The sequence below is a fragment of the Thunnus albacares genome, chromosome 4 (genome assembly GCF_914725855.1).
Source record: "Thunnus albacares chromosome 4, fThuAlb1.1, whole genome shotgun sequence".
Lineage (NCBI taxonomy): Eukaryota > Metazoa > Chordata > Actinopteri > Scombriformes > Scombridae > Thunnus > Thunnus albacares.
In genome coordinates, this window is record NC_058109.1 from 27,562,768 (window position 1) to 27,584,915 (window position 22,148).

Genomic DNA, 22,148 nt, shown 5'->3' on the forward strand with positions numbered 1-22,148 from the left:
TAATAACAAATGTGATTTTTATTAGACACTTCAATGCCATGTTAGACACTTCACTGTTTTAGCTTTGACATTGGTACAACGGTTTGAGACAGTTTGTTTCAATAAATTACTCAGAACATGAACTGCACCTCTCTCTCCCTCTCGTCCCTTTTACCTGCTACACTGGGATTAGTTTTCCAACAGGGAGATCTGATCGGTCTTGCTGGTAAAAATCATCTCTGATAGGTGCTACCAGGTGTAACCAGAGGAACGTGTCCTCTGGTTTACCTTGATAAGGCCACAGTTCAGACAAGGGCACACCTGGGAACACATGCATACATTGGATGATGTAACTACTTTGAAAAGCCGCTTATTTCTGACCCAGCGTATCAGGGACTGTGACAGAACATCATGACTGCATTAATCCTCCAAGTTTGGTTAGAGCACATTTCACAATCTTTCTAACTGTTTACAGCATGAGGCTGCATCTGTAGTTACCTCAAACATGATTATTCAACTGTAGTGATGATGAGAAAGTTACTGAACTATTGTTACAACGTGGTTATCTGACTGAGGTGGTATACTGGCCTTTTGCTTGTGATGCACAACGGTGGATGTTGAGGCACATTACAGCAGTAACACAATGACACAATACAAAGACATCACTCTCCCTGATTCACCGTCTTTCTTCAATTCAAAGCATTTGAATTGTATATTTGAGCATTCGGCCAATTAAATGTCAGTGCTGTAGTGCACATAATTGTACGTTTCATTGTGAATGGGATGAAAAACACATGACAGTTGTCCTGTGTCCATACTGAGAGATCATTACTGGCTTTTACAGCTTTATATGATACCACTACAGCTCCAAATAACTGATGTTTGACCACATTTGGTTATGAACTCATTTTCTTGGACAAATAAAGAAACTAACTGCAGTCAAAGCACAGAGAGGAATCTTTTCTCCCACATAGATCAGAGCAGCTTTGTAGGAACTTGTAGTGTAGTGAAACAGGTGGAAGAGCCTTAATGGTACAGAATATACTGTCGACTTTTCTGACAAAATATGTGGAATGTCTCCTGCATTCCTATTGGCAGATATCACGTGCGCTATCCGCATGTTTATGAAGTGAGTATAAAAAGTGCTTCAACTGACCGCCCCACCTTGAACCATCTGACGTACCAGAACAACTGACATAAAAGCTCTTCCTTCATATAATAACTATGGATGTGAATTGTGTTTCTGTAAGGCCATGGTTGGCAGCATTTGTCCAAAAAAAAAAAAAAAAAAGAAAACAAACATTCAAGTGCAATCAAGTGTTTTGTTTGCTATAAAGAGTGTACCAGTATCTCTCACGGAAAAGTCTCTTGATATATGCTATTACAAGTTGAGTTTTCTTTGATCATGCAATAAGGCACCGCAGCTGAACGTTGGTAAAAGCTGAAAAAGGCTGTTTTTTTGAAGAAAAATAAAAATACCATCACTCCTTTCTTTGTCATGCACAAAAATTCAAATACTCTTCTGTAAAAGTTATATAATATATAATATAAGAAAACTCTTATGTACAGTCAAATGTCCAAAGGTATATTTCTTTTTTCCCCCTGCGCATACATATACTGTACAAGATTCCCTACATTTACATGCTTCAAATGCAAGTCACATTTTTTGGAGCTAGAATTTTTTTTATTGGTCACCTCCCAAGGAAAGGTTTTAACTATGTACAGCTGATACGCTCAGATGGGACGCCACCCACACAAGCTCCACCTTCAAACTCCGGATGCCCCCTGCCTTTTCCCCTCCCGGCGCTCCCTTTTCAGTCCACATCCAGGAGGCTCAGGATCGTTCGCCTCGATATGAGGTAGCAGTTTATTTCCCAGTGCAAAAAAAAAAAAGAAGTCCACTCAGCTAATGCGAGTCCACGATTTGGGCTGGACGGAGCGCCTGCTAGTCGCTGGCTCTCCTTAGGGGGGCGCTCTCATGCTGAGAGGCTCTGAGGGTGTGTCCATTGGACAGCAGAGTCTGCCTGAGCTCAGGCTCACAGTCACTGTCAAGGTGGTTCGTCAGCTTCACCGGCTTGTGGAAGGATTCCTCCTGTGATGGAGAGCACGCCGGCGTTTGTCCCGCTCTGCTCACTGATGAACATGACAGACAAAGAGGAGGGGGGGGGGAACAAGTCAATGATGTGACATGTATGTAGACAAATATGTATTCAGCTTTAGGATACAGAGGCAATGGAATGTGTGTATAGGGCTGCATTGACATGTAAAGGTGAGAATTGGTATTTGAGGGCCAATTCCGCTGGTATTACTCCTCCTGAAGAGGCTGAATCCCAGGACAGGCCTGGGCGTGCAGCTGCAGGAGTTTGGCAGCAGCAAGAACTCAGTGTTTCTTTTCAGTGTTTTTACAGAGATATCCTGAGCGGCTCTGGGCATGCAACTTTGATACACTGTCAGATGCTGGTAGGAGCCAATCTATCAACAATCATGTTCAAAGGCATCTGCCCTGACAAGGACTCGTAAACGCTGATAGTTTCTCATGGTATCACCTCGTATAAATGATATTCCAAGACAAACAGTGATAGTTTGGGACTTTAAGAAGCCTATTGCATTTATGACTTTAGTGTTTCTGTTTATGGGATAATAAGAGGAATTTGTCAGCAGTTGTAATGCAGGTCCTGAGAGCGACAAACTTCTGTGCATTTTAAATAAGTCAATACACTTTCATTTTCATCCTCTTACCTTTTCTATCATGTTGGTTCAGTTGTAACACATTGTGGCTGTTTGGAAACGTGGATCCTTGAATGTCCTTCCGGATCCCGTTGGGCGTCCCGTTGCACAGCAGGGTTGTGTGTGGCCCTGTGTCGTGCTGCTCTGCTGGGTGACAGTGAGAGTAGGGTGGGGGAATAGAGTGTTGTTGGTACTCCATGCCCCCGGCAGGGCCAAAGCCGTGGGTCAGGTAGTCGGGATCTTTGGAGTAGCTGTTGCCATTCTCCATGCAGTCTGTACAGACTACTGCACCATCGAAACCTGCAGGCAAGCAGGCGGGGAGAGGGAAAATAAATGATTTGGAGGCAGAAAAATCAACAACTGTATGTCAACACTGTGGTTAAAATGTCTGCAGTAATTATTTCTGATGCTGAGCAGACAGTAGTGCACCTTTCATCGTTATGCAATGCACCAGCTTTGCTCGTGGGAAGTGGGAGAACCTGCAGGGGAGCACAAACATTTGGAAGACCAAGCGGAGACTAAACTGTCGGGTACCTGTGGTGTCTACGATGTGTCCGTTGGGCTGAGGTCCACCGCCGGCCTCCACACGGATACACACATCCTGCCGCTCGGACAGAGTGCCCTGAGAAGAGAGGTAGCTGGGCACATCTGGAGGAACGATTGTCTCATCTGAGAGAAACGAAAGCCAAACACAAGACATTTGAGGCAGGGTTGTGGATTGACAGATCCCTCCAGCTTCCTTTTTCCTCCCACATAATGGGACAGAATAGATCCAAGTAAAGCAGAAATGATTACTCCATTAACCAATTAGTCAAGCAACAGAAAATGTGCTGCTTTTCTTTTCTTATGTGATAGTAAACTGATTATTTTGGGGTTTGTAGACTTTTGGTTGCAGCTCTTAATCCAAGCTCACCTGTGTTGGTGACGCTGCACTCCTCGCTCTTTTTCCTAGTCTGGTAGATGATGCACACCCACACCAGTGAGGTCACCACAATACTCGTGACCACGGCGATGACGATGATCCCTATAGTGACTGTGCTCAGCCCTGCCGGTGGGGTGCAGGGGCTGCGTCGCTGAGTCACCACCAGCTGGCTGTGAGCGCGCTCCGTGCCCAGAGTGTTAGACATGAGGCAGGTGTAGCGGCCGGCGTCCTCCAGCGAAGCGGAGCCGATGACCAGCAGCTGGTTCCCCGGGGTGAAGTGGTGTCTGTCGGAGGGGCGGAGCGGCTGGTCGTTGCGCAGCCAGGTGATGCGGGGTGGCGGGCTGCCAAGGGCTTTGCACTGCAAGGCCACCGTGTCCCCTACAGCCACGTTGCGATCCTCCAGGTCCTGGGCCAGGTGGGGTGTTTCTGTGGAGGAGAGGGGTGATCAAAAGCTTCAAGACTGCAGGATTGCTGAGGTCAGTGTTTTCTATTCTTCTATTATTATTCTATGACATCAAAGTTTTAGGTTTTTGTGCTCAGGTTTCTCCTTTAGCTCTGTTTGTTCGCAGTATCTATTACAGCCTGTGTCATCCTGATGAGTCAGCTGGATCGACTGAGCACAAAGTGTGATGAGTGTGATATCCTGCCACTTACAGTCTCATCTGACAATCTTATTTATACATCTGAGGTCAAATCTAAAAGTTGACAAATTCTGGCATCAGTTAAGTTCATCAAATATCTCAAACACGCATTTTCATTACAACACACACACACACAAACAAGATTTCTCTCGGGACAGAATCCTCTTCAGAACAATGTTTTCAATGTCTCCCCAGCAACTTCACATTCTGCTGAATGGAGCACATTGAGCTGAGTGTGTGTGTGTGTGTGTGTGTGTGTGAGTGTGTGTGTGTTAAGGTAGGCCTCTCCTCTCAGGCTGAGCACTTCCCCTCACAGTGGGACATACACAGATTAAGAGATCTCACTTAACCCACTTCAGTCGCCCCTCTCTCTCCTCTATCAATACTTTCTCCCTCTCCATCAATCCCCCTCTCTCCACTACCCTCCCCGCTTGCTTTCCTCTAAAATCCCACTTGCCTACCTTCCCCCACACACTCCACCATTCCAGCTCTTCTTTGGCTCCCATTTTTCTCCCCGCCACTCTTTTCCAGACAGGGGCCCCTTGACTGCGGCCTAACCCAGCCCCCCCCCCCCCCCCCCCCCCCCCCCCACTCTCCTTCCCCTCCGTCTCTCAAACCCAAACACCACAGATTCAGTCTAGAGGCATGGTCGCTTGCTTCAATATTTTACATTGTTGAGTGGATTAGCACCCAGCTTGAACTGCTGTGATGTCTAACAGGTCTTTCTCAAGCCGCACAATATGCAAATATGTCACTGAAACAACCACTCTACCAGTCTAAAACTAGAAACTGTTGCTCATGAGCTCTTTAAGGGAAATTTAAGACTTGTTACTTGTGTGATAGCACAGAAACCCCCTGACTCTTTTTTTTTTTTTTTTTTTTTAGCTCTGTTCAACAAGGGACTGCTTTGCTCAGTTCAAAGACAAAGGACAAAGATGATCTTAGTGCTGAGAGGGTTATAGGAGAGCAGCTCTGTTTTGTTTGATTTAACAGTGTAAAACAGCCAATAAACTGGGAGCACTGAGGCCTGCAGTGAAGCAGCCATGACTGTCCCTCCCACCGAGAAGAGAGGAGGGGGGTGGGAATGCCTAACAAACACCCCTCTGTGAGTCGCCCTCGCTCCCCCACCATCCCCCTTTGACCCCCAACTGTGACCTTTGGACCCTGACCTGCAGCAAGGCCACAGCTGCTGAGAAAAAGAAAAATATAAAGCCTCTCATTCTGCAGCCTCGGCACTGACCAATTCCCAACTGAGCGCCGAGCTATTTACAAACGCTCATTTTTGGGAAATGTGGGAAAATTATCGACACTGAACACGAGTCCAATATTAGCCGAAACTGAATCACAACAAAGATACATCACAGAAATAAAGCTCTTACCCAGTACGGTGAGGGTGGCGTTGGCAGAGACAGTCCCCGCTGTGTTTTTGGCGGTGCAGCTGTACACGCCCATATCCTCTGGCTTGACGTCCATGATGAAGAACACATCGTCATCGGGCATGACGTGCATTCGGCGCTCACGGGCGGCGGGGAAATCTGTGCCTCCGTCCTTCTGCCAGGCGATCTGCGGTGCCGGGTGGCCCTCGGCGGCGCACTCCAACCTGGCCGTGTTGCCCGTCCTGATGGTGCTGTCCCTGGGAGTCTTCACGAAGGATGGGAGAACTGTGGACAAACAGACGCTGTTTCTGTCAGTGTGGGTTGAGCAGTCTCTCTGTAGTGAGGGGGAGTAGAATCCCCTCTGCTGTTCCAACTTCTTTACATGCATGGGTGTGCTGAGACAACAGGCAGCGAAATAATTGTCATAATGAAAAAAAGAAGAAGCTAAAAGGTCTGAGGTAGAGTTGGCCAAGGCACCCAACTCTAAATAAATACTCTCCATTTGCAGAAAATCAGAGTGACAGAGCGCAGAAGAGATGGACCCTGTTAGCGCTGACATGCAGTTAAATCAATTTGTTCCGAATACCATCCTGGCAGAGATAGAGGCAGAGTGAGAGAGAGAAGACTTTATTCAAGTGGGAGAGAGGAACTGAGCGTTACCACTAAACTCAATCCCTCCTCTGTCAAATGGGACGATTGAAACTCAGATAAGTAGAACATAAACAAGCATTTAATTTGGTGGAAACGATTTAATCACACACATATTAACAGAGATATTTGAGTGGCATGTTTTTAGTTTTCTGTCTTGGTTTGTGTTGAAAAAGTCCAACCTGAATTTATAAAGTATGCAACTATGCAAACCTACAAACCGAGAAATAAGAATCTGTTTGTCTCGTAACAGACATGCTTAGTCACTGGACACTTATAGTCTTCTTTTTATTGTACTCATTTTTAGTGCCATCATTTTTTTTTATGGACACAAGAATCCAACTCTCCCCTTGAATAACAATAACAGTCCACCTTCAAAAGCAGGCTAATAAATCATTCCTTTACTCAGCAACAGGCGGAGAGTTTAAGCCTAAAATCTCTTTAATCTTCCTGGCCTAACTCTTCAACCTACCGTTGACGATGAGGCGGGCCTTGCCAGAGTAGGTGGAGCCAAAGTGGTTGGTGATGATGCACTGGTAACGTCCCTCGTGGGCAAAGGTGACATGCCGCAGGTGCAGGATCGTGGTGTACTCCATCACGCCTCCACCTCCACTTCCACTTGTCGTATCAGATGTGCTGCCGTGGTGGTGAGCGCGCACATGGGCGTAGTTCTCTGTCTCGGCGTGGCGAAGCAGTTCCTGGTCCTTGCGCCACGCAAATGTCATTGGGGAGGAGCTGCTGCTCGCCGCCGTACAGGTGAGACGTACGTCACTGCCGAGGACTGTCACTGTGGTTTCTGGCTGCACCGTGATCTGGGGCTTGGGAAGGTCGTCTAAAGGTGGAGACGAATGTAGGAATGAAGAGAAAAATATAAAAGGCAGGACATAGTATGTTATTGAAGGATTGAGATAAAAAAAAGAGGTTAAAAACCAAAGCATAAATCATGTGGTCCAATCTGGACACAAATGTTACTCAGTAGGTGTCAGCTTGTGCTGCTCTGTGTATTAATGGATGTGAAAAAGGCAAATAAAACACACATAAGCATCCATTAGCATGTCTAAGTGCAAATGCAAAGCTAAACAACAAAAAAACCCACCAAAACAAATATGTGCAACTATGTAAATAACACAACAGTGCCGAGCTGTCATTGTGGCCCGTTTGTGCCTCAACCGCTGCTTGCTCAACACAGCCACCCACATAAACACAGACACTCACCACACACAAAGCTGTTGGATGGAGCCTGGAAGATGCTGATGCCCTTCAGGCTCTCCGGGTGGGCACAGGTGGCATTGACACCAGCTTGCAAACCACGTGTCTCCAACCACTCCGGCAACCAGTGGAGCTGGCAGTCACACAGGAAGCTGTCGCTCTGAATGACACTGTGGAGGAGATGAGAGGTGAGTACATGTGGTATATATCACATCTGTAACTGAATATGTGTTTCGTAGAGTGGATGCCAAAAGCACTGGGGGAGTGTGTTTCGATGTGATTCAAGGCGTGTGTGGGTCTGTGCACATAAATCATGTGTGTTTGTGTGAATATAACTCACAGGGTTTTGAGGTTCTTCATCTTACTGAAGGCATCAGGCTGGATGGAACGAATCGCATTCTCTCCCAAGTTCCTGTTGGGACACAATATCTCATCAACAGTAATACACACATACATACTCTGCATTACGGTCATACCCACACTCAGGCTTACGCTAGTAAGGATCTGACTTTTAAACAAGGTGGAAAGATCCAGGCGTTTATGTCTGAGGATACATGCCAGCTTTTCCGTCACTCCCTGCCCTCCCATTTGTCAAAGGCCTGTGAAAGAGCTTATAGGAATTCCATTTCTTCTACGGAACTCACCATATGCTCAATAACTTTGTTCCTGCGTAGCGGCAGGAAAAAAAGGCCAAAGTTGAGATTGTGCTAGGCTAATGAGAGAGAAGCAGCTGGGCGCTCGCAAAAGCCCCTGTCTTCTCCTTTTACAAAGACACTATTAAATTGCTAGCCGCCTCCTCTCTGCCAGCTACTTTTGGCAATTGCACACCACCCTCTCTCTCTCTCTTTCTCTCTCTCTCTCTCTCTCTCTGGCTTGGAGGAGGGGCAGCCAAGCATTGTGGGATACTCACAGGTGTTCCAGGGTCTCCAGGCCAGAGAAGGCTTTCTTGGCCACCGACTTGATCTTGTTTCCAAACAGAGTCCTGCCGTTTCCAAACATGAAGGGTGTCGATAGATGAAGAGAGAGAGACAGAGAGAGGGAGCGGGGACAGGGGGAAGAAGGGGGTGAAAACAGAGAGCAAGACAGGGAGAGAGGCACAATTAGCGAGGCTGAATCTGATAAGAGTTAGGGGATTGAGGTATTGGAAATCTGAACTGTGTGGAGATTAGCCAGGAGGAAGGGTGAGGGAGACTGGATGGGGTTGAGTGCGGGGGGGGCACCTGGGCTCTGCGCTGCTCTTCAAAGACCACTTTTATCTTTATTAGAATTTAACAGCAATGACCAGGCGGGCCTGTGTGTGTGTGTGTGTGTGTGGTTCTTTTCCCTGCAGGGCTTGTAGTGACATACATGCAACCATGTAAGTGTGTGTGTGTGTGTGTGTGTATGTGTGTGTGTGTGTGTGTCTGTGGCAGTCAAGCCTGGTTTGAGCCAAGAAGTGAGTTGCTGTTCCCTCTGATTTGGGGTCCTAATCCCTTCTTCCACCCTCACCCCGCTGCCACTGCCCCTCCCTTGTTTCTCTCCTCTTGTAGCCCTCACTTCACAGGAAGAGGAGACACGGCTGGCTGGTTCATAATGAAGACCCCAGTGTTGGAACTCATCCACATGTACACACAAACAAACGGCTGTCTCTTCACAGGGACGACAAGCAGGCTACTTTGTCAATTTTGCAACTCTGATTTTGAAGGAATTACAAACGATCAAAACGTAGTAAAATAAAAGCAGAATTACATCCGCAATCTACTCATCGTTTACTTACTTAAAACTGTTCGACTCACTTCTCTCCCATGTGGCGCCATTCACAAGCTGCTTTTGGGGAAACCCTGTGTGTGTGTGTGTGGTGGACACTTTGATGTCTCAGCCCTTCTTTCTCTTTTCTGCATCTTTTTTTTTTTTTCCCATGGCTTGCTTTGCCAGCGTTTGGGATGCAGCGGGCCGCTTCCGCCAACGCCATGACAAAAGGGGCAGGGTCAGAGGGTGGGGCGTGTGAGGCGTTTGATGTTGATGACTGAATGCAGCCCTCAATTTCACCCTCTCTCAGTTCCTAACAACAGGGACTGGGAAAGAGGGAACGAGAGGAGCGCAGGCATGGAGGAGAAATAGAAATAAGCCTATTGGGGAGTGAACCCCTGCCAGCTCGAAGAAAAGCCCTTTCTCTCCCTCTTTCTCTCGTTCTTTCTCTTTCAGCAGTGCTCACACTGGGAACCATCTTGGCTGGACATCATCTTTTCATCCTGCAGGTTGATGATTGCGCACGGCCGTTCAATGCCAGCAACTCTACGCCCGCAGTGATTTCTCAACTCGCCAGTTTTGACATTCAACTTTTTTAATAGCTGTCTCGATGAAAACATGAGTAATCATGATGAGTAATCATGAAAAACAGATTAAAAAATGATTCACTGTATCTCCTTCCTGACCCGTGAGTAGCAAACAAACCCAATTTGGCCATAAAGCTAAAGTGAAACAGTGAAATCATAAGATGAAAGACAGATTGGATTGGAGAGAAGTTGGCGTGGGTTTCCACAGAATGACTGGAGTAAAAAATTACCAAGTTTCATGAACAAGCCTTGTAAAAAAAGGAAGAGGGGCCCTATAAGTCATTGCTCAGTGTGAACACTTCCCTTCCAAGTGAAGTGTAGGGTCCTGAGGGGAGCGATATCTCAAACGGCTGAACTCTATGTCTATATTGGACTGGCTAAACTTAGCTGGCAGTGAAGGGTGAGTTGGGACTGGGAGGGAAACTTCTGGATGCAAGAAAAATGAGAAAGCTCGCTTCTGTTTCTCTTGATTGTCTGTTTCTGAAGAACACCAGGACAGAGGGATGAAAAGGAGGAGCTGATAGCAAAAAAAGGAGAGGAGGAGGGAATTAAAAAGAAAGAATGAGGGGAGACACTCACAGCTTGTTGAGGCTGTCCAATCCAGAGAAGGCCCCGTTGGTGTCCTCTATTGTGCCCGAGATGTCGTTATGGTCCAGCTCCCTGCGGAGAATGAGAGAAAAGAGGGTTAGGGTAAGAAAGATGGAAGGAGGGAGGAAGAGAGCAGGGACGGGGTCTGCCAGCAATGAAGCGTTTCACAGCCCTGGCAGAGGCTGGTCTGGAAGTCACAGGTTACCCCCTCGTCCACGCTCCCTCCCCCATCGTCCTCCCCCCTCTGCACCTGGCCTTAAGAGCCCCTCTGCTGCTCTGCTCTGCCAACCAAGCGCATTCTTTCCTTAGAGGGGTGGAGGAGGAGTGTGCATGTGAGTATGAGTGCGTTCATGTATTGAGGCAAACCCAGCGCAGGGAAACACATGTATAATTCATGACGGCATGGAGGGATTGGCGGGAACACAATGCCTTGCGAGAAGCCAGACAGTTGGGTCTGTTTGTCCGATGGTGACAGGTATGGCGCAGCCAAAACCAAAACCAAGAGTCTTGATGAGGTTAGGGGCCAAGCTTAACCATGGTTGGGCAAAGAAATAACGGATTCAATGAAAGAGAGAAAAGAGAAAAGGGTTTCTTTTAGTGTATTGGAGGGTTTCCAAACACTTGTTGAATGCACCTCATTTGCTTCCCTTCACAATATTGAAAGAACTACCTCTGAAGGTGAAGTCATAGCTGCAGAGCCACCACTCCACCCCTCTGCATGGTAATCAAAAAGAAAAACAAGTTGCAGAGTTGGAGGAGTTCTACACTCCTCCGAAGCATTAAAAGACTTTCTTTCAAACTTGAGAAAAGGCCTTTGAGGTTGATGGTCAGCCACACCCTCCAATACCTCCACAATAGCACGACTCTGCTCCTCCTCCCTTTGCCTTCCAAACATCTCTTATCCCCCTCTGGTTCTTTTCAGTCTCTACTGGCCGCTGTCTTAGTTGAATTGGACTGGGGCTGCCAATTTCCTACTCTTTCTGGCTGGCTGGATGTGAATGGCTGTTGCCTTGTTAAAGCAAGGCCAGTGGTGGGGGCTGTGGAGCAGGGGACCAGGCACAGAGAAGGAGGGGGGGAGGGGGGGGGGGGAGCCAACGACCCCCGTGGCCGAATTAGAGGGCAGGCTGGCTCGTTTGGAGCTTTCACACCCCGATGCAGGCTCCAGCCCCATGCCAGCACGACCAGCAGCGCAGGCCCAATTAAAGCTCCCCCAGCTCCTTTTCAGGACCCGGCCTATGCCTGTCCTCCCCTCCACTGATTAGATTAGGCCTGCCTCAAAGACACACAGAGCAGGGGTGACAGAAGAGAAGGAAGGAAACGATAATGTGAAATCAAGAGACAAGAGATAGTGTGTGTGTTTTGGGGGATAACATGATGAGATGACAGAAAACAGCTTAGGACAACAGAGGGGAAGAAATGGGCATTAAGTGTGCTTTGAAAGGGTAAAGCCAAAAGAAATAAAGTGAGCGAATTAAAGAAAGAAAAACATGAGAAAAAAGCTGATATATGGTGGTCAGAGGCTCTTCTCCCATCGTTTACTTCCCTCTGTAGCCAGTTATCTAGCACCCAGTGTGCCAGCAGAGAGGCCTCATGCGCCTTGGCTTGTCACCCCGCTGCGAGAGAGAGCTCGTCTAGCGAGCTCTGGCAAAACTCTCCTCCTCCCTGGCTCTCTCACCAGGAAGAGACACAGCCAAGAGGACCTTGGTTAGGAACCAAGACCCCCAAGTCTTTCTCCTGGATTTATCCCCTGACTTTCTCTCTTTCATTCCCTCCTTTTCTTTCTTTTGGCCTGTTTGGGCTTTTTGTGCAAAAGGTGGATCAGAGGGAAAAGAAACCTCTGTCTTTTTTCATGGCTTCTGAAAGCGGGAGAGGGATCTCGAGGGAGGTGAGCAACACAGAACACTTTTACATCCAAGTCTATTGGGAACCAGTGTTTGAGACAAAACAAAAACCCCAAAAACAAAACCAGGCAAAAGGAACAAAGTGAGAAAAGAGATGAAAAATAAGAAGTTGCCACAGAAACCATGGCAATAGTGATGCATGAACACCTTGTAAAAGTTAAAAAAAACCAAAACAAAAACAAAACTCAGACATGATTGCAAATGAGATCAAACTCTAGAAAAGCAGCCATCTTAAAAAGTAAACAATCCCCGCTTTCTAAAGTCAACTGGATGAATTACGTAAGCCTAAATATCAAATATCACAGAGGCAAAACCAATATTAAAACATTTCAGCTTTCACTGCTCCCGAGAGGCACATAGTAGCCTTATCGTCAGCAGGGGCAAAACCTCTTTCGTGGGGGATGTTTAGAGTCATTTGGGCTTGGTAATGGTAGTTGTGAGGGTGTACTTACAGGACGCGTACAGCCTTGAGCCCTCTGAAGGCTCCCTCGGTGATGTGGCTGATGGAGTTGTGCCCCAGACGGAGGGTGTGGAGATCCCCCAGCACAGCCAGACTGCCTTCATCCAGACGAGTCAAGTTGTTGTACGACAGATTCCTGGAGAGAGACGGAGAGCGCGAGACAGAGTGATACAGACAGAAAGGCAGACAAAGAGAAGGAGAGAGAGAGGGAGAGAGAGAGACAGAGAGAGAGAGAGAGGGGGGAAAAAAAGGGGGAAGAAAGAGAAATGTTCTGTGTGAGGTCTGGAAGGAGATGACAGGTTGGCAGAAAACTGAAGCAGCTCGCGACATCATTATACTTAAATTTCATGGCTGATTCAATGTCTATTTGCCACTCTGTGGTGTGTTTTTCCATTGTGACTTTTTCCTCACCACAAGATGTTAACAGAGAATGGGCTTAGCAGACCTTAGAGCTCAACAGAGATCCTAATGATTTAACAGGGAGGAAAAGAAAGTCTTGGTTGGAACTTTACATGTCTACAACCTCCATTTATAAGTGCTCTTGAGCATGTGGTAAACCCCAGGGGATACACTGTCACTCATGTGCACTGCAGCCCTCAAAATGTTACATATCAATATATCATATCATTTTTTTTTTCTTAACAAGCTGGAGAAAATATAAATTGGATGAGAACACTACATGGACTTCCAAGTAGTTTCACTTGTTTTAGGAATTTGGAAAGAAAGAATACTCCACTACATGACACCTGACTTCAATAAAAGTCTGGTACAAGTTCATTTCCTTGAGAAACAAATGAAAATAAAGACGAAATACTTATTTAAGATCCTTTTGCAGAACAGTCATACTGTATATATACCACCTCTTGATAATTTCTGTTTATAAATGAAGATAAATCCCATAACAGTATCTTTCAAACAGTGGTCAAAGGCAGTATTGTGCATTTTATTGCCCTCTCTGTGGCCCTCGCTGTCTGTCTCTGTGGCCAGGCCTCAGGTTTGCTTGACCAGTCATGTGTGCAGAGATTCTCCCTGATGACCAGCTCAGCCTGGCCCATTGGGAATGCAATAACAGGCTCCTCATAAAGACGAGTCACTCTCTTCTATCATAACTCTAGATAATAAAATCATATAACCGATGACTGGTGCAGCGCCAGGAGGATGATACAGGGACAGCGCAGGGAGCAATCGGTCATTCGTAGATGTCCGTACAGGAAACGGCATTGAGATACACAAAGCAAACTAACATGAACGTCATCTACCTCTTTATCCTTTGTGACTTTTACATATAAACAAACATAGTCGGCACGGACACCCCCGGCTACCTCGCAGTTAGCAACGCCTCAGCTGAGCAAAGCACTTTATAGCAGCGATACGACAGTCATGTCAACAGGACAGGAAAGGCTCTCAGATTCGGCAGACAAAGGCCGTGAAGGCGATCCTTCAGTGTAATTACCAAGGCACGACCGGCAGAGGATTACACGCCGCTTTGACAAACCCCCACGCTTCAGAACTGAGAACAAAAACTCTTGTCGAAGGGCTTGAGTGTTGTTGAGCCCAGCTCTAATTATGGGATAAACAGGCTTATCCTGAGAATAGCGTAGTGTATTGAGTGTTAAAGCACAATGTCATTTAACCCTGTGTAAGGTAGGTGGGTGATATGGGTAGGGGTGGGGTGTGTTGGGTTTTCAAGCTATAGGACAACGTGTTAAGATCCTCAGAGACAGATGAAAAAGCAAAAAATTCACAGCGTTTCCAATATGCAACTATTGTTTTTTTTAATTGAACTAAGATGAACTTATGTTCTTCTGCTGCTCCTAAAAATCTTCCCCTGCAGTTATCATTCCAGGTTTAGGAGCTTTTAACCACTGTCTGCTGAATGGTTTTTGTAAGAGGACATCTGGCATGAAAGTTTGGGTGTTCAGGCTAATTTAAATGCTGGTACTCACAGTTCCCTCAGTTTCTGGCAGAACTTCCATCCGTCAGGATTGATGCGGCCTATGGTGTTGTTACTGAGGAAAAGCTGTTGAAGGGAAGACAGGCCATACAGGGAGCCGCTGTTCACCTCCGTCAGGCTGTTGTAGTCCAGGTGACTGCATGACACAAAATTGAACAGTGTAAGAATTATCATATTGAGAATTCACAGTTCTTGACACGGTGGTTCGCTGGCAACAGGATGTGAGTTTAGTGGTAATTCTTGCACCCAGAAATGACTAAATTTGTAGCAGCGTTTCTGTAAAATTGCATTGTAATTTGTGACCATTACTTTGTTATTTTGCATGTAATTGTAGTAATATGTAAAAAATAGCATGTCAGCAGGAGAAAAGTGTGATTGTTGTGATTGTTGTGAGAAAGTTCCAGTAAGGCTACAAAAAGATCTTATTCTTATTATGTTGGATTGGTGTGAATTCCTGTAATAGTCAGTACAAACAACATTAGCCTTTAAGTAGTGCTTGCTCCAAGGCTATGTGCTGCACTCATACTTATAAATCAGATGGCTAGTTTCCGGTATTGGGTTAGATATTAAATGTTTTATGATGCTGATGTCATAAATTTTATGCAAAGGAACTTTGTGAAATAAATTTGTTGGATGACCAATCAGTCACATGCTCTATCATCCTTGGCATATTTCTGATTGTGTTAGTGTATTACTATGTTTATGTATTGATACAGTTTCAGTTTTTTTGTTTTTAAATACATACAGGACTTTCATCTTGGCAAGGTCCCAGAAAGCCCCGTCTGTCAGCTTGCTGATGCTGTTTCTTTGCAGCTTGAGCACCTCCAGGCTGGACAGACCCTGGAAGGTTAAACCCTCCACCTGACGAATACGGTTCCTGTTCAACTCACTGCAGGGTGGAAAAAAATATGAGAGGGAGAAAAAAAAACACTTAATCATACTTTGTATACTTTTTCAAAATATTCCCCATATTTCAGTGCAGGAAACCAAACTTTTTTTCTTTTGACTGATGAATATTTTGCCCTCATTCTACATGAGCATCCATCACACTGAAGTCAAAACCAAAGAATCCTGCAGTCTGCATGCCTCAGTTGGAGCATTTTGTTATTAACAAACCCCTCAGGTTAGCAGGCATTCCTCTGTGGTGTCCTTTCCACCTGTGGCCAGAGCTGTATACCCACAGGCTATAGCTTACAAACAGGAGCCAAGCTACGGCCCTGTGAATTAACAGTGAATTGAAGTATAACATTTTAAAAGATTTTAAAAGAACACAATCTTTATTCTGCATATGAAGCCAGAGTTGTCTTTGCATGTAACAGTGAATGAGTACATCTGGTGTATGTGTGTGTGTCTAAAGGTTGTAAAAGCCCTCAGGTTGGCAAAGATAAACATCCTCACAGGTTCTTTTGTGCCTAATGTGCATCACCGCTAGCATGTGCAGATACAGTGTCACCGGGGCCACCTGTCCAACAATAGGCACCTGGGGAAACTGCTGGAGCCACAATGAGGGAGACTCCCATTATGTGAGTCCCTTCATTCGCCAGAATGGAGGTGTTGAGCTACAGATGTGTCGACCTCGCTGAGACACTGGAGGGAAGTTTGACGAAGATAATGAAGCACGGTGTGGGGAATGAACTAACCACATTGGGGATATGGAAGAAAGCAATAAATCACTGATAATATGGCTCTGGTGTTTACCTAGTCAGACCTTATCCACCCCTAGAGGTATAGCTCACACTAATAGCGTTCCAAATGTTAAAAGCTCGATCAACAGACACTACAAACTCCTCTTCCTTCAAACTCTTAATTCTTTTCTTTCTGTCATGTCTCCAAAGGCTACAACTGGGAAACCTATTCATTTTCAGCCCAAACACAAATGTCAAAAATATATTGTTTTTGCAGGGCGAACAGTTCTGACAGATCATAACAGGACCTTGTCAGCACACTAACTACGTTGTTAAACTGATGAAATCCAGTGGTACTCACAGCTGGGTGAGCCTCGGGAGCTGGAAGGCTCTCACGGGGATCTGGCTGATGCGGTTTCGGCTCAGTCTCAGGACCTGTAGAGTGGAGCCCAGATGGTCCAGAGCACCGAGCTCCAAAACGTTGATCTTGTTGTTGCTCAGGTACCTGAACACAGACACAGCACGTTGTGACATTACAGGTTTATACCAAACCTCAAACATGTGAACATTAATAGCACCATTTCTGTGTCTCTTCAGTTAGTTTACATACTTCTTGTATGCTGTAATCACGCTGTTACCACATGTTGTTATCAATACACTCTATGTTTCTTTTGTATTGATATTTTGGATACAGATGTTAGGGATATCCAATGGCAACACTACTGTGTGCACTGTTTTCTGCTTTTTTAATTTTTCGATTTATATTAACTGCTGCAAGAACTGAATGTCCCCACAGAGACCATTAAAGAGTCTGCTCTTTTTTGAATAGCCACATTGTTAGTGATGAATGTGTTATGTGCCACAGTAAACTTACAGGTCTCTGATTTGGAGGCCTGCAGGAAAGCAGTGCCCTCGTAGCTCAGTGATGTCATTATTGCCCAGGTCCAGGGTTTCCACGGAAACAAGTTCTCTGGTCCGTTTGCCGTCGATACTGCGGATCTTGTTATGATGTCTGGAAAATAATAAAAAACAGACATGAAGACATTAGGTGTGGTTGACAATCCTACTCACAGACATACAGCTTGACCCGGCGTGTCCAAACCAACCGAAAAAATATTACACTGCTCGAGTTCAGTGTCCCTTTCTCATCACCCATGGAAGACACTCCAAATCCTTTATCTTCTCTAAGCCCACTCAGGCACAAAGAAAGAAGAGTACACAGAACAAAGTGGTCTTCGTCCACCACAAAATGTGTACTTTAAGAGCTTCCAAACAGAGGCTGGCCTTCTTTAAACAATTCCAAAGACACCTGTGCTTCTCGCAAAATCTATTAGATAGATGGAGTCTCGGTGATCAACCAGAGCCACTTGAAGGGGGATTTCGGAGTACTTCAGTGTGTGATGGAATGGAGATGGCTGTGTGATTCTCATGAAGGTCTAGCCATTATCACGGTCCTAATCTACCTAAGACAAAGGAGCAGGAGCAACTGAGTAGATAACAGAAAAAAACAAAACTTCAACCATCATGAAAAGATGCAAAAAAACAAAACAATGAATACTCTGAAAAAAATGGGCTGCTGCTGTGCCTGAAGACAGAGAAAAGCAGTAGTGTGCCCCCCCCCCCCCTTTCTAGTTCAACATTTCCTAAACTGACTAGAAAAACAGAACCATCATACTTTCAAGACTCTCTACACAAGGAAACACTCTATAAAGATGCCTCCGCTCTATTTTGTGAGGCCTTGTTAACTTGGATGAGCCTGCACAGATTTCGGGAGGGGAGGGGTTGAACAAAGTCCATTTCACGTAGACATGAGGAGAAAGATTGAAGAAGATTAAGATACAGAAGAGAAAGTAAAAGACACCATCCCAGTCACTACCCTCAATACAGAAGGGAAGGGGATTGTGAGAAACATGAGTGACAGACACAAACTCACAAGCACAAACTCACGTGTCAGCAGAGAACATGGGAGGCCACACAGGGCACGCAAGAAACACAAACACAGCTCTACTCTACTGAAAACACACACATCGACAAATGTACACAGAAGGTATATTATATGCAAAACAGACAGACACACATCTATCTTGTTGGATCAGTGGTCTCTGTGTGTATATGTGTGTGTGTGTGTGTGTCCGAAGGCCAGTGTTATATGAGCATACATGAAAGCTAGTGACAAATATGACACATGCCTGGGTGCTAACTAGGGACGGGAATGTCATTTAATATCACTGTCATTCACCTGACTAGTCTAAAAGAAGAGAGACAAGTGAGAGCGAGTCAACAAGAGAGATTAAATTAAGTACTTTAATTTGATACCTGTTTAATTTATGAAGCGTCGAATCACATATCTTAAGATCAACTCACTTGACCCATGAAGAGTTTGGTAATGTTTGAATGCAAAACCAACAGCAGAGACAATAAACAACTAAACAAAAGACTTAACTCGATACTTAATGAAAGCTCAGCATTATTATTCTGACTGGTTAACTTCCCAGGATTGTGCGTGTTTGACAGAACGAACAAGAGAGAGAGAGAGAGAGAGCAGGTGTTCCACCAGTCAAACTCCATCATAACAAGGTCAGTCCCTCCTTCCTTTCTAGCCTTCAGCAAGCAGACTGACACACACACACACACACACACACACGCACACACACAGTCATTTATTGGTGTCTGAGAGGAGGAGGGGTCGCACCACAGTGCCCACCTGAATAAACAGTGGCAGAAATGGTTAAGGATGAGCCATGCAAGCACACATGTGCAAACACCCACACACACACGCACACACACACACACACACACAACACAAATAACAAATGCACACATGGGACAGACCGACAGACAGTGGCTACAGTGAGCAGAGGAGGGAGGGAGGGAAGGAATGGGGGAGGAGAAAAGGAGGGGGAGAATGAAGGGGTGAGGTGGGGTCAACAGCTGGTGACCTCTGCTGGGAAAAACAGATCAGTCTCAAACTGGTGGGAGAGGTTGACCTCTCTCACTCTTTCTCTCGCCCAGTTCTGCTTCCACCACTCAAACCAAATTCCCTCTCTCTCTCTCTCTCTCCCTCTCTCTCTCTCCCTCCCACAGTCAAGAGCCCAGCTGTGTGTGTGAAAGACAGATAAAGCGTCGGCGCTCAGTGTGTTTGAAGTCCGGACATACAATAGTAGCGTTTATAAAAACTGATTATCATACGGCCAGTGACATTTCTGATAAAGAGGAGCTCCGTTTGCTCTTGTTCCCTTTGAAGTCCAGGGGCTTTATTCGCTCTTGATTCCACTTAATTCCAAATCTCATTACCCTGCCCCATTGACCATCTGATTACCATGAGCCCGGCTCATTTTGACACTTCTTTTGATGTATGGAAAGTGCATCAGCGGTTTACACTAGTATTCCCATTCTCCTGTTTCCAGTGTCATCTTTGGGGGCGATTGTTTGGCCCGTCCCTTCTCGTTTGAAGCTGGCGGTCGGGACAAAAGGAGAATTATTTCAAAATCAGACCATCCAGCGGGCCATATGATTTCTATCCCGAGCTGTTTTAAAGGCCCTCTTTGATGTTGACTGAGCAGGCGATGAGCACAATGGGAAAGTTTGTGCTGCTCTGCTGTCACTTTGACACTGTGTTTTTAAAACGTTTTTGTTGCTTCTTTTTTTGGCCATCCTGCTGTGGCATTCTGGGAGTCTGCGGGGTATCACTGGTCTCGCCAAGTGCATTGTGGCACTGTGAGAGCCTGGCATATGGTCTTTGGTTGGTTCACCAGAAGCTTCAACATGCTTTACATTTACAAGACATTCTCGGTAAGACGCTTCTCTGAGTTCTCTGCTAATACAAACTCCAGTGATTGGCCCGAAGAAACGTTTAAACTGTAACGATACAACACACAGTCAGGCTTATCTGTGCCTAATGAATTCCACAAGAGCGCCAGAGATCAAAAGAAGCTGCCAGACAAGTGTAAAAGAGGAAGGAGGTGAAAAGGAATCACCGCTCAACCAAGCAAGAGATGAAGAAGAAAGAAAAAAGAGCGGACGCAAAGAAATCCAACCCACTCACCTATCCCTTCTTAGTTCACCCATTCTCAAATTTTTCTACTTCTCACTTTTTTCATAACATTCAGCATTTAGAAAACCAAAAATGTTCATCATTGATCATTGACTTTGTCATTTCCATTAGTCAGTGCAAACATGAACCATCATTAGCAACTAGCCAGATGATACACTTGAAGACTCAGTAGCAGTCAGACTGTCAAGACAGTGGTAACCGCATATAATGAGATCTCAGCCTTTTGGAGAGGTCACTGTTGGATAAAGGGGCTGAAGACAGATTCTCTATCCATTTGCTCCATATGTGTGTATGTAGGTAGGTGTGTGTGTGTGTGATTATGTGCGTGTGTTTGTGCAAACCACTGTCTCACACAAACTTGTAGTCAGACGGCATTCCAGACCATCTTCAACCTGCTGCTTCTGCCAGAGCAGATACACAGAAACTGTCTGACTCTAGAGGGCTTGTTGGTTGTGGAGTGGAGACAGAGTGCATTGGCTTTACTTTTGGGAATAACCCTGTGTGGGCGTTCATCTCTTGCTTCCCTTTTTCCTTAAATTCACCTCTCCTTACCCTCCAACTGCCTCCTCCACAACTTCTTCAGAACCGTTCCTCTTTCGACACGTTGTGATGTCACCCTGATCTGACGCTATTTCACATCCCCTATCCCTCCCTCCCTCCCTGCTTTCTCATCCTTCCTCCCCTGCCCACTGTTACCCATTTTACTGTAAGCCATGTGACTGACAGCTGCAGCTGCAAGTGCTTCAGCAGGCCTTCGCTTCAGCTGTGTGGCTTTGTAAATATCCGACCCTCCCTCTAGCCTCCACTCCCATCAGGCCTAGAGGCCTTCCCCTAGCAACAGGCTTCGAGTAAGGCCAAAAAAAGACACCCCGATCATTTGGAGGGGCTGCGACTCACACAGTTTGAGCAAGTAAAGGTGAACTTCTGCTCCAATCTATTATGTATCAAAAGTAAACAGGAGTTTGTGCTGGACCCTACAGATAATAATTTCAAATGAACAACTTTAATAGCTCAAATGTTTTGGAAACTTATAACAGATAAATGTCAGAGTTGTTTCATAAATCCTAGAACTCCCCCTTACTAACTGTAGCAGAAGTATTCTGACCACATAACTGCGTAATGATCAATTCTGAGAAGCAGGCAGATGACATACAGGGAGAGGCGAAGGTATGACTCCCACAAAGCTCACCACTGAAAATGATATGACGATGACCAGTGTTACAGGAACCAGCAGCTGCATACTTTACTACCAGGCAATCAGCAGGCATGCTAGCAAGGTGTGAAAGAAAATACACAGAGTGAAGCTAATGGTTAGCGCTAGACTAGCTGAGGGGGGTCAGACTTTCTTGTTTCAGGATGATTGAGATGTAAGAATGTTCCCCAGTCACACCAGGGGAAAAAAACTATGGCACGCTGGAAAACAACAGTCCACCCAACAGATGATACAGCTGGAAAACTATCAGGATTGTACATATGCCTTTGTGTGTGTGTGTGTGTGTGTGTGTTTGTGTAGAATCTAAAACATACTAAGAACAACTGTGAATTATCTTGCTATAAGAACTGTAACAAGCTCTCATATCAGCTTCGACATTTTGATTTTTATCTCAGAGACTATATTTTGGTCTAACCTTGGAAAGCCTCTCTGTTTTTTTGTGGCTTACATTCCTTTCAACATTCTTGAGCATCATAGTAACACACAAAATTGTTGGTATAGAGATAAGATTAAAGACTTAAATAAAAGTGTTGAAT

General features: G+C 45.6%; 1 protein-coding gene across 1 annotated transcript in view; it reads right to left on the reverse strand.

The window, feature by feature from the left end:
* The window catches only part of lrig1 (leucine-rich repeats and immunoglobulin-like domains 1), a 36,618-nt gene continuing 14,470 nt past the window's right edge, over positions 1-22,148 (reverse strand). The window contains exons 4-18 of the mRNA XM_044348483.1: positions 17,220-17,357; positions 16,707-16,850; positions 15,466-15,609; positions 14,713-14,856; positions 12,759-12,902; positions 10,397-10,477; positions 8,413-8,484; positions 7,843-7,914; positions 7,509-7,672; positions 6,766-7,125; positions 5,649-5,930; positions 3,620-4,054; positions 3,241-3,375; positions 2,719-3,006; positions 1-2,112 (exon numbers count right to left, since the gene is read on the reverse strand). Of these exons, the coding sequence (XP_044204418.1) occupies positions 1,925-2,112; positions 2,719-3,006; positions 3,241-3,375; positions 3,620-4,054; positions 5,649-5,930; positions 6,766-7,125; positions 7,509-7,672; positions 7,843-7,914; positions 8,413-8,484; positions 10,397-10,477; positions 12,759-12,902; positions 14,713-14,856; positions 15,466-15,609; positions 16,707-16,850; positions 17,220-17,357 (2,791 nt within the window). The 3' untranslated portion in view covers positions 1-1,924. The remainder of the gene's footprint in view (positions 2,113-2,718; positions 3,007-3,240; positions 3,376-3,619; positions 4,055-5,648; positions 5,931-6,765; positions 7,126-7,508; positions 7,673-7,842; positions 7,915-8,412; positions 8,485-10,396; positions 10,478-12,758; positions 12,903-14,712; positions 14,857-15,465; positions 15,610-16,706; positions 16,851-17,219; positions 17,358-22,148) is intronic.